General features: G+C 49.9%; 1 protein-coding gene across 1 annotated transcript in view; it reads right to left on the reverse strand.

Moving 5' to 3' along the window:
* SLIT3 (slit guidance ligand 3) overlaps nucleotides 1-15,437 on the reverse strand; it is a 592,234-nt gene that overhangs the window by 43,592 nt on the left and 533,205 nt on the right. The window contains exons 21-23 of the mRNA XM_036106743.2: nucleotides 6,274-6,342; nucleotides 4,509-4,580; nucleotides 3,812-3,883 (exon numbers count right to left, since the gene is read on the reverse strand). Coding sequence (XP_035962636.2) covers nucleotides 3,812-3,883; nucleotides 4,509-4,580; nucleotides 6,274-6,342 — 213 coding nt within the window. The remainder of the gene's footprint in view (nucleotides 1-3,811; nucleotides 3,884-4,508; nucleotides 4,581-6,273; nucleotides 6,343-15,437) is intronic.

Below are 15,437 nucleotides of genomic sequence, written 5' to 3' on the forward strand. Positions count from 1 at the left end.
AGGGCCACACCAGGACCAGGGTTTGGAGGCCATAAGGAATCACCTTTTGGCTCACCAGAATTGTCTAATGTTCAACAGCCGGTCAAAAATGGAGTGGGGTTGGGGCACCTTGGTGGTTCAGTCGGTTAAGCATCTGCCTTGGGCTCAGGTCATGATCTCAGGGTCCTGGGATCGAGCCCCGAGTTGGGCTCCATGCTCTTTGGGGAGCCTGCTTCTCCCACTCCCTCTGTCTCACCCCCGGCTCATGCTCTCTCACTCTCTCTCTCAAATAAATAAAGAAAATCTTAAAAAAAATGGAATGGGGTCGGCGTGCCTAGGTGGCGCAGTCAGTTAAGCGTCTGACTCTTGATTTCGGCTCAGGTCATGATCTCAGGGTCTCGAGATCAAGCCCCGCATCGGGCTCTGCGCTGGGTGTGGAATCTGCTTAAGATTCTCTCTTTCCCTGTGCCCCTCCCCCTGCTCTAAATAATAATTAATTAATTAATTTAATGGAGTGGGGTTATCTGGGAAGGGAGCAAGCTCCTGGTCTCTAAAGGTAATCAAGCAAAGGGCAATGGAGCCCTTTGCAGAGATGCTGTAGGGAGGACCCATGCAATTGGTAGAGCAGGGATGAACAGCCCCGTGTGCATAAATAGCAAGCACCATCTTCCTCCAGGGACAAGGGACTAAAAATACTGAGGATGATGAATGATAATCCCACTCCCTCCCTCATGAGCACACACTGAAACAGCCCTCCCAGAGCTAACTGATTCCAGGTGGCCCTCCTGCAGCTGGGGAGTGACAGTTGGGACCACACACATGCACACAAGGCATGTGGCTCAGTGTGGGGCAAAGATCAGGGAACACGCAGATCCCTGAAGAAGAACTAGAATGTCCATGAGAATGTTCTCTTTTAGCTATTTTTAGATTAGGAGCAAACTAGGAAAAGCAAATTTTCACCCAGTGTTTTGTACTCAGGGTTCCCTGACAACTCTCCTGTCTCAGGAATGTATTCACATCCACCCACCAACATACACGCACGCACGCACACACACACACACTCACTCTTAAATTGTCAGGTCTTTCTAGAATACTTTGTGGCCTTTGTCTTGGCTAAACCCGATGCTTATTCTCTCCCCCACCCCAAACTGCCAGCAGCCATGGATCTGTTGTCATGTCTGAAATTCTCATCAAAGTAAGGAAACCTTTTGGAAATGAGAAAAGAAAACACAAATGCTCAAATGCAATTGTAGATATTACAGCTCCTGATTTCACAAAAACCTACCTTTCCCCCCTAACCGTCTAAATTGTGAATATCCTACTATATTCATTCATCTTTAACTCTGCCTTCTTTTATGACAGGAACAACTTCACATTAGCAGTTAGCGATCAATGATTTTTTTTTCATTTGTCTATGTTCCCTCAAAGTCCTTCTTTATAGTTATAAATGTATGCAATTATAATTGTGACATATATACCAATTAGGTTTACTTTTCCACATAAGGCTATGTGGTAAACACTTCCCAACACTGCTACCTCGTTTTCATCTTTACCTCTTTTAATAATTGCCCTTCATTGACTGCCTGTGTTATGCTTTTCCTTAAACTGTGGCGCTTGTAGGTACTATTTAAAATGTAGGTTAAAAATTAACAGAGCAACCAAGATCCTAATGCAGAGAACCTTTCCCTCATATTGGATTATTCTTTAGCATAAATTCCTAGCTGTGCAATTACTGGGGAAAAGGATACAAATACCATAAAAGAAACGTCGTCCACAAACATTTTTATTTTTCCTGAATTGGCCTTTATGCGGAAAATGGTTGCTCCCCACTGAGGTATATGGTTGCAATGAGGGCCTCTAAGACCACTTATTATCTATGAGATCCCATGATTCTAAAATGATGATGCCATAAGCCTACTGATTCTTAATTCAAGACGCAGAAGCATGTGGTATGTTGCTGTGCGTTCCCAATGAATGAATGAGAGCAGTCTGCAATGGGACAGACAAGGTGCCTGGGGAGCAGGAAACCCCGGTGATGTTCTCGCTGCCACCCTGGGAGACCAGACAAATGGACACGCAAGCATTCTCAGTCTCCCTCCCTTTCCTGTGCTGGGTTGCCCCACTGGAACCACTCGAATTATAAACGTAGGCACATGTGTCCCATGAGAATTGGCAGCTGCCCCTGGCAGCAAACCCATGCAGAGAACTGGAAGACCAGGATGGGAGACAATTGGTTGGGATTGAGGGGGGATGGTGGGAAGTGGGAGGGGGCAGCAGGACCAGCCCCGGCCCCGGCCAATGAGAGGAGCCCATCTCCTGCTGCGTTCAACTGGAAACAGGGAAATGGTTCTGCTGATGTTTCCATTCTCAAACTCCCCCGAGAAGGTGGATAATAAATAACGGACAATAACAGATTGCACACTGTCAGCGCGGGTACTTCTTTGCCCCGAGAGAATTGATTTTTAATAAGAGCGCAGATGACATGTGGCGGGAGTTGTTGCTGACACCGGTGTTTTGTGGGCTTCAATAAATCACATCAGCCTGGAGGCTCTGGAATGGACGGGCTCATTGGGTGCTGTTTGCTGATTGCTACTGGGTCCTGAGAAGGGTCCCAGGGCTCTGAGTCAGGAGGCTGGATGCTGCAGCCTCCTGACTGCTGGATTTGGGGCCAGTTACAACCTGGACCTCGGTTTTCCCATCTTTACAATGGGCACAATCCCCTCAATCTCACAGCACTGTTGCAAAGGGTTATAGAGGGCAGTGGCCATGCAAAGTGGCATTTCTGTCCTCATGGGAATATCATTCAAAGGATCCTCCTTTGCCAACAAAATATGCAAGATGACAAGGCACAAAGATCAAGTGATAGATAATAGGGCCTAGGGATGGGGGTGGCCCAGAGAGGTGCCATTCCTGCTCTTGTAAGGTAATAACAAATGCCGGTAGTAGCAAGTGAATATTTATAAAGTGTTTGCCCTGGGCCAGAGCTATGGTAAGCCTGTCTGTACATCATCTCATTTAATCATCATAAAACCCCGTGAGGTAATTACCACCTGGATTTTAAGGAAGACACACAGCTAGGGAGGGGCAGAGCCACGCTTGGAAAGTAGGTAGACTCTGTGGCCATCTTGTCTTTGCTAGGAACTCACCTGCCTCAGTGGGCTGCCCTCTACCCTGAGTAAGACAGGGCGAGGCAGGTGTCATATGGTGACAAGGTGGGGGGCAGGTATGGAGGCTGCAGACTCCAGAACCCCGTCTAAAGGGGCAGATCTGCTCAGCCTTGCAAGAATATAGATGGGAGCCCCGGAATGGCCACATCTCTCCATTTTCCAAGAGAGATTAGAAATTAGGATTTGTATGAGAAGGCTCCTGATGTTTAACTGTTAGCAACTTATTAAAACTTTGTTGTTTTGAAAAGATACTCTGTGAGCCACCTGACTCCACAGTGGCTAACTCATAGCTGTCTGTGAGCTGAACCAGGCGTCTGGGCTTCTAGTTTGTGACCTCTGATACACCCTGCACAGGTTCACAGTGTTCCCGCTGCCCCTCTAAAGCCAGAGGGACCAACAGCGGAGTGGTCCTCAGCACCGTGGCCACAAACCACACACTGTGCTCTACTAGGGTGCAGAATACAACTGCATGTGCTAATCCTCACTAGGGAGGTGCTAGCAATCTCGCTGTGCACAAGAAGCAGCAGCAACTCAGAGTGGCTTGTGATTTGTGCTGGCCCGTGGGAGCGCCGGGCTGGGGAGGTGTGGGGGTGGATAGGAGCACTCAGCGCTGCGTGCTGGACTTGGTAAAGCACAAGTGGGCATCGGGGCTCTGGGGCACTCACAGCACTCGGAGAGACCGCAGCCCGTCGAAGGCGTGGACAGGGATGCACCGCAGCTGGTTGTAGCTCAGGATCCTGCGGAAGAAGACACAGGTGCGCTCTTGGCCATTCCTAGTCTCAGCTACTTACGGCCGTACTGTCCATTCTGCGGACCAGTCAAAGCAAATGGTTTCTTTATCTTCCTAATTTTAAGATATTGACAAAAAACCATCCCAACAATAAAGGGAAGAGAAACACCTTCCACCGCTCCAGAAAGTTCACTGGCTTTGTTTCCCCAGCTTCCTCTCGTGCTCCACGGCAGGCTGGCCTCTAACCAGCTTTGCCATCACCTCCCTCTATTGTCAAATGGTCAGTGCTCACAGTGTGCCGAGCTAATGGGAAATAAATGGATCTGAGCAAAATATAGTTGTGTAGGGAAACCCTCCACTGGGAAAGAAAATTCACAAATCACAGAAGGTATTCCAAAGAGGGCCTTCTTCAGAAGTAATTAGGTGTTAGTTCCTCTCTAACTGCCCAGACAGTAGAGTTCTGCCCTACTTTATTTTCCTTCTGGTGATTAAGGTCTGCTCTACATGGGGGCAGCCATAGCCCTGAGGATCACTAGAGCAGAGAACATAGGCCTGAGGGGGCAGGGAGAGAGGATGGCCACACGCCACTTACTGCCAGGCCCCTGTTACACGCAGCACCCCACTGTACTCACAGGGTGGAGAGGTGAGACATGTTACTGAAGGTGTAGTTGGTCAGCACGCCAATGCTGTTGTTGCTCAGGTCACTAGGAAAAGTAAAATAGAAGGGCATACTTTACTGTTGTTGCATCTGTAGGGGGTCATTCCCAACTTTCACACATTCGTGTATGCCTGCTGTCCATCCGTCCGTCCATCCATTCATCCATCCACTCACCTATCCACCCATTCATCCAATATTTTCATTCAAGATTTATTCAATCCCTCATTCAAGCGTTTATTGTTCATCCATCCATCCATTCACCTAGTCAACCATTCAATTACAAGTCTATCCTTCCATCTCATCCTCCCGGCAACACAGAACACACGAGATCTCTCCTTATTCTAGCGCCATTTCCCCCAGGTCAATCCTTTCTTCCACTGTTCCTCTCTCACTTCTGGCATTCATTTGTCGCATCTTATCAGATTCTCTCTTAGGGAGAATGAGGTTGGTGGGGGTGTAGTGCTCTGCCAAATACAACCTCCAGCTTCTCTTCGGGGACAACTACCCCAAGCAGTGGTGTCCCATAGTAGCTGCACATTAGAATCCCCTGGAGAGTGTTTACACCCTCCGAGGCCTGGGTCCCATGTCCAGATATTCTGGTTTACAAATCAGATATTCTGATTTAATTGCTTGAGGATGGTTTGGAGCATCAGTATTAAACAAACAAATTAATCAGCTGAGGGTGAGAACCATTGCTCTAGAGGAGTGGTTCTCGACTCAGGGCACGTTTGCTTCCCCAGTGACATGTGGCAATGTCTGGAGACATTTTTGGTTGTCACTACTTGGGAGGGACGCTACTGGCATCTCATGGGTAGAGGCCCTGAGGTGCTGCTGAACATCCCAGTGTCCAGCACAGCCCCACAACCCAGAGTGACCTGGCCCCAAATGCACACAGGGCCGAGGTGGAGAAATCTCACCCAGAGGCTGGTTTGGGGGATAGGTAAGAAGCCAGGCTGAATGAGGTGACAGGTGGCTTTCTTCCACCCATCTTCCACCCTTCTTCAGTAGCCCCACTTTCCCAAGGGCAACAGTGATTCATTCTGAAAGAACTCTCCCTCTCCCCCTGTGGACTGGCTCCCTGCTCCCTGAGCAGCCAGGGTGATCTTCCAATGACCACTCGCTCAAGGAATTATTTTGTACCCTTATGGTTCCCCTCCTGGCAAGACAGTGATGCTGTCAGGGGCAAAGCTCATGGACCACCCAGCTTCCTGGGCCCCACCCATGCCCCGCAGCCCTGCTCCTCATTTGGGAGTTTTTCCTGGGTCTTGGCCGACTTGGAGCCGGTATGAGCTACCACCTGAAGGAACCTCAATTTGAACCATCTACTTGGAACATTTTCTAGGCAACTAGAGGAGGAAGAAGAAATGTTCATTTAAGCTTCTGGCAAACCTCAGTGTGGCCGCAGCTTACAAGAAACTGGAGGCTGGGGAGTCTCAGGATTTAATTGGGGCCCCAGAAAGTCAGAGGCTCCCCCACCTGTCCCTAAGCCAAGGAGGAAGGTGATGTGGATGGTCAGTGATGCCAGGCTCTGGGTATTTCTGTGTGTAGTTCTCACTGGTAAGGCCTGCCACATCAGAATGGCTCATGCCTCCCAGCTGCCTCTGCTCCACCCCGGGAGAAAGCGTAGGAATGCCGTGAAGCCCACAGACCGTCCTCTCTTACCCTCCACATAGTTTCCTGAGCTCCCCTAGGAGTGAACATTACATGCCCCCCCCCCGCCCCCATGCCCGGCTCCTTACATAAGTGTCAGGTGTCGGAGGGCAGACAGCTCCCTGGGCACGGCTGTTAAGTGGTTTCCTTCCAGGTACCTGAAAGAGAGGTGCAGAGTGACGCCTGGTCAAGAGACACTGCATACATGGTCATTTCTCAGAGACCCCTCCTCCGACTTTCTGGGTTAGGTTGGGCCTCTGTTTTGCTCTCTCAAAGCTCCTTTTCTCCCCTGCCCCGACCTCAAAGCACATACTACATTTGTCATTTAATATTGATTTGTGTGATTATTCAACGAATGACACTTTTCCCCACTGGACCACTCTCCTCCATGATGGCAGGGCTGTTGCCTGAAACCGTCCAGTGTTGGACCCCCCAGAGTGTGTACATAGCTGTCACCCAGTAGGTGTCCAGTAAACACTTCCTGAATACATAAAGCACTCACTCTGTGCCCAGCCCTCACAATACTCTCACGTGGCAAGGATTCACACCTGAGGAAACAATTTCAGAGATGTTCAAACACTTGCCCAAGGTCACACAGCGAGTGAGTGGCTGAGCTAGGATTCGAACCCAGGTCTCTCTGACTACAGTCTTACCACAATTCCTATGGCCTCTACTTAGCTACTGGAGAACATGGGAGAGCTGAGCCACGATTCCTGTTAAGAACCCTAATTCAGGCTTGCATATGTCCGATGTGCACCAGAAGCTGAGGGAAAAGGGCATGTTCCTGGAGCACTGTGCTGTGGTTCCCAGCAGGATGACTGCCTGCGGGCAGGGGGACGTACCAACAGACGGAGACTCCTGCTGGACAGGCAAAGCTTGAGCCTAGACCTGACTGGACTTCAGGGTCCTGCACGGACCTGCTCACCTGGGATGAGGCCACCTCCTCTGACACCCGAGTGTGCTTGAGGACAAGAGAAGGAAGTCTTGTTTTGATCATGAATTACAAAAGTGATGACTACCCTCAAGAGGTGACATGGGCCAATTCATTCACTGCCATCCTTGCTGTAAACTCCTTCCCCCTGGGCTTCCTGTTGCTCTCGGGACAAAATGACAAAACCTTGAAGATGGCTTACAATGCCTGCTCTGGTCTCCTGGGCGAATCTCCCTTGACATAAGGCCCCCAGAGCTTCCTCTTGGAATGGTGCTGATGCCCACAGGTGCAGAGTCTGCCTTAAGCTCCAAGAGGGCAGACCCTCCATCTTTATCTGTAGCCCAGTGCTTCTCAAACTTTAACATAGGTACACATCACCTGGGATCTTGCTAAAAGGCAGATTCTAATCTGGTAGGTCTGCGTCGGGTTGGAGAGTCTGCATTTCTAACAGGCTGCTGGGTGAGGGTGGGAAGTGCTGGTCTGCAGGCTGCGTTTGGAGTCACAGCATACTGGCACACCGCCTGGCATCCGGCAGACCCACCACCGAATGGCTGAATGGGATGACAGGGGTTAAAACGGGATAGGAGTGTTTGTCAATGACCAAACCAGGCTTAGCTTTCAGGACAAGTTGGAATGGGTGTTTCCTTAAATTAGGGCCAAGTGACTTTATTTCCAGGGCTGGCCCCTGGGAATCCTCATGGCCCAGAGCACTGGGCAGGACCCCATATGGTCTGAGGTTGCCATGGCATGTTGGATTGTTGTCCCTTTGGTCCTTAATCCTTTGTGGCGTACCTATTCTGTGCCAAGAGCAATGCTAGACGAGAGGGGTAGATACAAAGATGAACCAGAGTCCATTTCTGCCTTCAGGGAGCTTGATCATCTGGCCTAAAACTCAGCCACATACACTTAGATCATGCCCTCAGGCAGAGGAGCTAAGAGAAATGTATTCGCTGATGCATTCATTTGTTCAGGCAGAAATGTTTATTGGGCAACTGCAGTGTGCCAGGTAGTGTATATCCTGGTGAAGACAGGCGTGATGCCTACTTTCTGGCATTTAAAAATCTAATGTGGAGAGGAAGGGGGAGGGAGTGGGAGAGAGAGGGGAAGAGGGAAAGTGGGGGGAGAGAGGGAGAGGACATACACAGAAAGCGACATAAATTACAAACCGTGATGCGGGCTTTGAAGGAAAGGAGCAAAGTTCTGGGATGGAGTCGCAGCTGAGGCGGGGATGCTTGGGATGGCAGGAGCAGGGGAGGAGGGATAGTCGGGCAAGAGTGAGGCCTGTGGAGGGCCCTGAGCTTGGGTGTTGTTGAGGCAGAGAAAGAAGGCCGGGGAGGCCGGTCTGGTGGGCTAAGGGAGATGGGCAGATCACCCTGAAGCCTCGGAGGTGGGTTTATTCCAAGTGCAGTGAGTGACCGCAGACGGGTGCAGGGGGGGGCTGGTGTCACAGGAGAGCTTCCCCTGCGTTCACCCTTCTGCTCTGCCCTGAAGGACGGGTGGCAGGGCATTCACATTCTGTGTGGACACTGGCCCTGTGGCTCAACAGTGGGGGCAAGGAGCAGGCGTGTGAAGAGCTCCCAGCCTTCTCCACTGGGCAGGGCGGTTCTGTGGGCGTGGTGGGATTCTGGGGTCATGCTGGGCCACTGCCCTCAGGGAGTGTTTTGTGGACAGTGTGGCATGGAGGGAGGGAGGGAGCTGGATGAATGAGCAGGGCTGGTGCGGAGGCATTGTGCCAGGCAGCGTCTCTGCTGGAGGGAGGCTAATTAACCACGAGGGAGCCACTTGAAGGGGTCTAGCCTCGGGCTGGCAGAGACGGCTCACCCTCTCCCATGCTGCTCATTCTCTCACTCTCGTTTGTTTGCTACAACTACTTAGCAAACTTGAGACATCTACGAGGAAACCCAGAATAAGATACCACAACCCCAAGTCTCCCTGCTGGGGTGTTTACAGAAGGGCCCATGACAAGCACATCTGAAGCAAGTTACTTAACCTCACAGACAAGGAGACATAGTGACAAGGAAAATAACAACACAGAAACAACAGGTGCATAGTCTAGTACTATGGGATCCAGAGACTCTGGTCTGTTATCCAATCCTCTCAAGAGGATCTTGCTGGCTGTTTGGTCCATTTTGTTGACAAGAACACTGAGGCTCAGAGAGGGAGGAATGAGTCCAGGAGCCAGGATCTAAACTCAGGTCTGCTGGGCTGCACGGCCCAAGAAGTCAAACCCATGCTATTTCAGCTCTCCACCTGGAGCTCCTTATTTTCGCCTTTGGCCATCTCTGTCCTGAGAGGATTCACTCTACCACAGAACTTACTCTCTCACCTCCCCTAGAACAGAAGCTGCATGCAGCAGGGATCTGGGGCCACTTCTGTTTCCTGTTGCATCCCCAGAGCACAGTGTAGGGCTTAGCGCACAGCAGGACCTCAAATATTTGCTGAATGAATGAATGAACAAATGAAGAGAAGGGCTGTTCATAGGGCCCTGGATTAAACAAACAAAACCTACAGTGGTTTCAAAGAATGCCCTGTGCCTTGCCCACGTCCATCCGTAAGGCAGGCCATGCTCTATAGATGATTATAGATGATATAGATTTGCTGAACAGTTGAATGAACACATAAAATGACCACTGGAATTCAGGGAGGCTGACAGCATGCTCATCTGACATAGGGAGCTTCCGGCGAGGGGGGGGTTGGCTGGAGGATGGGCAACGTGACACAGATGCTTCTGGAACCTCTGGGCCTGCTGTGCCAGTTCCTTGGGTTCCAACCTGGCTTTGATCGGTGCTCTGCCAATGCTGACTGGATCGGCCTTGCTCCCTGCTTAAAATCCTTCCTTGGCTTCCACTGCTTGCTAGAGAAGGACTACCTGAATCCTGCCCAAATCCCTCCAAGCTCTGTGGCCCATCCTAGATTAGTCAGGGTTCTCTAGAGAAACAGACCAATTGGAGAGAGAGAGACACACACACACACACACATATAAATATATATACAGAGGAAGAGAGAATTTGTTTTTTAAAATTTTTTAAAAAGACTTGAGAGAGAGAAAGAAAGAAAGAGAGAGAGAGAGAGTGCCCACATGCATGCGGAGAGGGGCAGAGGGAAAGAATTCTCAAGCAGACTCCCCACTGAATGTGGAGACTGACATGGGGCTCAATCCCAGGACCCTGAGATCATGACCTGAGCCAAAACCGAGAGTTGGCCACCCAACCGACTGAGCCACCAGGCGCCCCAAGAGAGAATTTACTTTAAGGAAGGGACAGCAGGTTGGAAACTCAAGTAGGACTTCTGTTACGATCTTAAGGCAGAATTCCCCCCTTCTACAGAAAACTCTAGTTTTTTTGTTTTTAAGACCTTCTACTGATTATATGAGGTCTACATCCTCATTATTCTGAGTAATCTCCTTTACTTAACTGCATCCACAAAATACCTTCTGGGCAACACGTGGGCACCACAGCCCAGTCAAGTTGACCCATGAGATTCACCGTCCCAGGCCCTGCCTGCCTTTCCTGTTCACCCCACAGCAAACCCTCCCTTGGCCTCAGCCCCACCCCCTGAGTGCCCCATGCTCCTTTTGGGGGGCAGGTCTGGGAGCACGCGTGTCCCCCCCCCCCTTGCTAGTTCACTCCAACGGCTGCTGAGAGCTCAGCTGGCACACTGCCTCCCCGACATCATCCCCCACACCCACTGGGGACGTGACAGGCTACTCAGTCCAAGCTCTCGGCGTAATTTCTTCCCAGCATCTCACCCCCCGTGACGTCCACGTGTGAGTCTGTGATTAGTGGGGCGGAGCCGTGGCTGCTTGCTGCAGCATCCTAGGATGCTGGCTGGCAGCAGATGCTCAGGAAACGCCATCCGTGTGATGCAAACCCCAGGAGTCCCCAGGGAGAGCTGCGTGCGGCCCGGCAGGGCTGAGGGGGGCCCGTGTGGGAGCCGCTTTAAGGGCACCGCGTCCCTGGCAACCTGGTGCTGTGGCACAGAAGACGCGGAATCAAAAGGCTTCACATCACAAATACAGAGGTGGCTGTGGGAAAGCTCTCTTTGTGCAAAGCCCTTCATGAAGACTCTGAACTCCAAAATTGCCTGTAGCCTGCAGCCCGGCCCCAGAGGGACGCTTTTAGGAGACGGCATTCTTGCCCTGCCATCCTCAGAAGGATCAGAGCTTCTCCAGCGGGTCAACCTTTGTGTTGATCTGCATTTAAATGCTCTGTTTTAGCCCCAGCTCGAGCAGGAGGACCCGGCTGCCTCACATGAAAATCCACACAGAGCTCTGTCGAAGGGATGCCCCCCACTTCTGTTGGGAGTTTTGTGGTGCGGATAAGTGCCACATGCAGAGCTCTCGGACCTGCTGAATGGAGAAGGAGAAGGGCAGTTGCCTTCCAGGAGCCCCCGCTCATGGCCAGGGTTTCCACCAGGGGCCTAGGATGATGTGGCTCCCGCTCAGGAGTCAGGCTGCCCAGGCTCACATCCTGGCTCCACGAGCTAATAGCTGTGTGACCTTGGGCAACTTACTTCACCTCTCTGAGCTTGCATTTCACCTGCAAAAGGGGGCTTATCATGATTGCCATCTGGAAGTGATTATGAGGATTAAACGAGTCTCTGTGAAAGCCCTTGGAGCAGTGCTCAGCACAGTGGTTTTCAGTGTGTTCTGAACACACACACACACTCTCCATCCAATAATACATATGAATATGAGTACATATCACAGATAATGATCCCCTTGCTGTCTATTCTCTATTCTTCTTGCAGACGTAGTATTTCTAAAATGAGAATCACATCATGTCACTTTCCTGTTTAAAATTCTTCCTTGGCTCCCGCATTTCTCCTGGGATAAGGAGTCAGCTCTCACCATGGCCTATGGGAACTGCAGATCCTTCTTGAGTTTTCAGGACACACCAGTCTCTTTTCCATTCTATTTGCTCCATTACTGGTCTTCTGGTCTTCTAACTTTAAGATCTTTCCACATTTGGGTCTTCACAAAACATTTTCTTTCTTTCTACTGCTTTCCACGTCCCACCCCACCCCCTTTTCCTGGGAAACACTATTCTCTGTCCTATCTGAAATGCCTAATTTCCTGATTAGCCTTCTTACATCCTAAGTTTCTGACACCAGGGGTCTTATCTGTCACATTAGCTACTGTGTTCCCAGCTCCTGGGACATTATCTGGCACAATAAACTCAGTGAACACCTGAATGCATGGAGAGGGCTTCTCTCAGCTTGTGGCCTGTGCTCTGGCCTCCCTCGGTCCCTCCCACAGATGGCCATCACTGCCCGATAGCCTCGAAGTGTCCTCTACTGAAGCCATCTGCTGAGGGCTTCTCTGGGCCAAGGCCTGTGCCAGGACTCCTAAGTGCTGCCCTGCCCAGAGCCAGCTGCCCTCCAGCTGGCTGCAGGCAATTTCTGTCCCTTCCCCGGCCAGAGAAAGGCAAGAATATAGTCAGCGCTGGGCACTTGCTCTCTAAAGTGCTCTGGGGAAACTGCCGAGCAGGGGTGGGGTGGGGAGGTGCCAATATGCAAAGAAAGCAGCAGCTGGTATTGCCAGACAGGGTACGGCTGTCAGGATGGGCCCAGCCGGAACCAGTGACAGGTCCCTCTAGCATCATGGCAGGGGCGCCATGTTTGCCTTGTCCCTGCTGAAATGCAGGTGGCAGGTTCCAAGGAGACGCATGACGGTCTCCTGCAAATCAACGAGCCAGGCCACCGGGCAGAGCACATGGGGGACCCAGGCCTCTGCCAAAGGGAGTAGTTGAGTGGCTAAAGGATGGGATTGGGGTCAGACAGCCCTGGGCTCGAGTTGATGTTCTGCTGCTTCTTGGCAGTGTGTTCTCAAGAAAGTCTTCAACCTTCCCGAGCCTCAGTTACCTTCTCTGCAAAATGGGAGTAACAGTACCTGCCTTATAGGATTCCTGGGAGGATTAAGTCAGATCATGTATGGAAACCATCGACCACAGCGCCTGGCACACGGTACGTGCTTGGATTGCTGACTGTGGTGGATCGCAGCTGGCCAGACACATCTTCCCTTGGTTTCCTAAAGCCTAGGGTGGGCAGAACTGCCTGCCCTCCTCCCTATCCCAGAGCACATCCTGTCCCCGCCACTCCTCCGTGCTTGTCACTTCCTACATTGCTCTACCCCTTCTTTAGCACGCACCTCTGTCGCCCTACATTTGAGCTGCTTGCTGTACCCCAGATCCCCATCTTCGGGCCCCCTGGAGTTAACCAGTGCCAGGCCAGGTCCTACCCCCTCCTCCAAGCAGTGCATTCTTCTCATTACCTCCTGCCATACTCAGTCTCACAGAGCTTTGTCTCAGCCCGTGCCCTGGTGGTTAAGCCCCAAACCCTTTCAAGCCTCCTATCAGTGCTGTGGATGTGTGCGTACCGTGAGTCTGCTTCCCAGGATGTCCACAGACTCCACACCCCAGCATAAATCCCCTCTTCCAACAGTGGTACCGCGGGGAGATATGTCATCCTTCCCTTCTCCTCTCCTCGGGATGTCAGTGGTGGGAAAACAAATCCATGCTCACAGTCCTCACACGGAAATCAGTTTCAAAATTTCCTGGATATTAAGAAGGAGTGGACTGCAGGAGATGGGGAGGGGTGCATTGCTTGCTGGCACTAGATTCTCATTCTCCTCTCTAGCCCTCAGGAAGATGTGGATTTACAGGGTTTGTTTCCAGAATCAGGAAGGTCTGATGTTAATAAACATCCCCTTAAATGCAAGCAAAGAGAGTTTTTAGGTCTCAGTTCTTCCGGAATGGCAAGCCTGAGTCTACGAGGCTCATGGCCCAGCAAGAACAGAACTTCTCTGAAGCTGATGAGGGCCTACCTTTGCAGACTGAATTTGTGTCACCTACCTTGGGGGCTGATATGTCTGCTTCTGCCCTGCTGTCAGTAAGCTTTTGTAGGCTTGCTTCTAAATCAGGACCCTGCTGTTGACTTCTAGCAGGGGTCTGGATTGTTTGCCTGCTAGTGTGTAATTACCTGAGTGGTTCTTAAAGTGTGGTCCACGGGCCACTGGGACTCCTCTAGACTTTTTCAGGGCTCTGTGAGACTGGAACTACTTCTTTGATAACATTAAAATATTGTTTTCCATTTATACTGTGTGAGGAAAACTGCTGGCACCTCAGTATGAATCAAGGCCGTGACACCACATGATAAGTGGTCACTATAGTCTTCCCCTTTAAGTACATGCAGGTAAAAAAAAAAAAAAAAGCCAGTTGCACTTGAGAATGCCCTCCGTGAAGCAGTGAAAAATTATTAATTGCTTTAAACATCAACCCTTGAACACACATCTTTTTAATATTCTGCGTGGCAAAACAGGAAACACGCATAAAGCATTTCGGCTTTGGTTTTCCAGAGAAAAAGCTCCGGTGTCACTGAGTTACAAGCTGAACTAGCCGTTTTTTAAAAATTTTCTTCCATAAAACACCATTTCTGCTTAAAAGAATGACTAGCAAACAGGTTATTCTGGGATGGGTATTTAGTAGACAATGTCTCAAAAGTAAAAAAAAAAATAATAATAATAAGCCTGTCACTTCCCGGAAAACAACTACTAGTACTTACTGGCAGTGATAAAATTCAAGCTTGCTTCCAAGTGAAAATTAAAAGTTTAGAAAACTTGTAACTGCTACACTGAGCAGTATCCCTTTACTGGGAGACTCTCCTGAGGGCATCTGTGGTGATGTTACCGGCTAGGACGTTTTTGATACTTTGTAATGCAAGGTGCCAACTTCAGGAAGATCTCATAACTCCGTGAAGGAGCATCTTCCCAATGACCAATGCACACTGTTACAGGATCCTTCATGGGGGAAAGCTCCATTCAAGTAACAGAGTATAGAAAGTCCATTGATGTGGTTTCGGGTTCCACACAACAACTGGCCTTTAAGAAACTTCCACCATGTGATTTTGGTGTATCATCAAAGAAGGATATCCACAATTATTTGGAAGGGCTATTAAAATTCTCCTCCCTTTTCCAACTACATGTCTATGTGAAGCCAGATTTTCTTCTTGTACTTGACCCAAAACATCATATCACCACAGAGGGAATGCTTAAGTGGTTATGAAAATCCAGTTGCCTTCTACCACATTTGTAAAAATGTCACTCTTCTCAATTAAATTTCTTTCTGTTTGTTTTTCATAGAAGTTTGCTATTTATATAAACATGTAATGAGTAAATTATTTCTAAATGGATTAATAAACATTTAAAAAAATTTCTCAGTAGTACTTTCCAATTTGGTAAATATCAGTAGCTATAACCACATAAACAAAAACAGAGTCCTCATTGCTTTTGAAAAACCTAAAGGGGTCTTGAGACCCCAAATTTAA

This window comes from Halichoerus grypus, chromosome 2 (genome assembly GCF_964656455.1).
Source record: "Halichoerus grypus chromosome 2, mHalGry1.hap1.1, whole genome shotgun sequence".
In the NCBI taxonomy this organism is placed as follows: Eukaryota; Metazoa; Chordata; class Mammalia; order Carnivora; family Phocidae; genus Halichoerus; species Halichoerus grypus.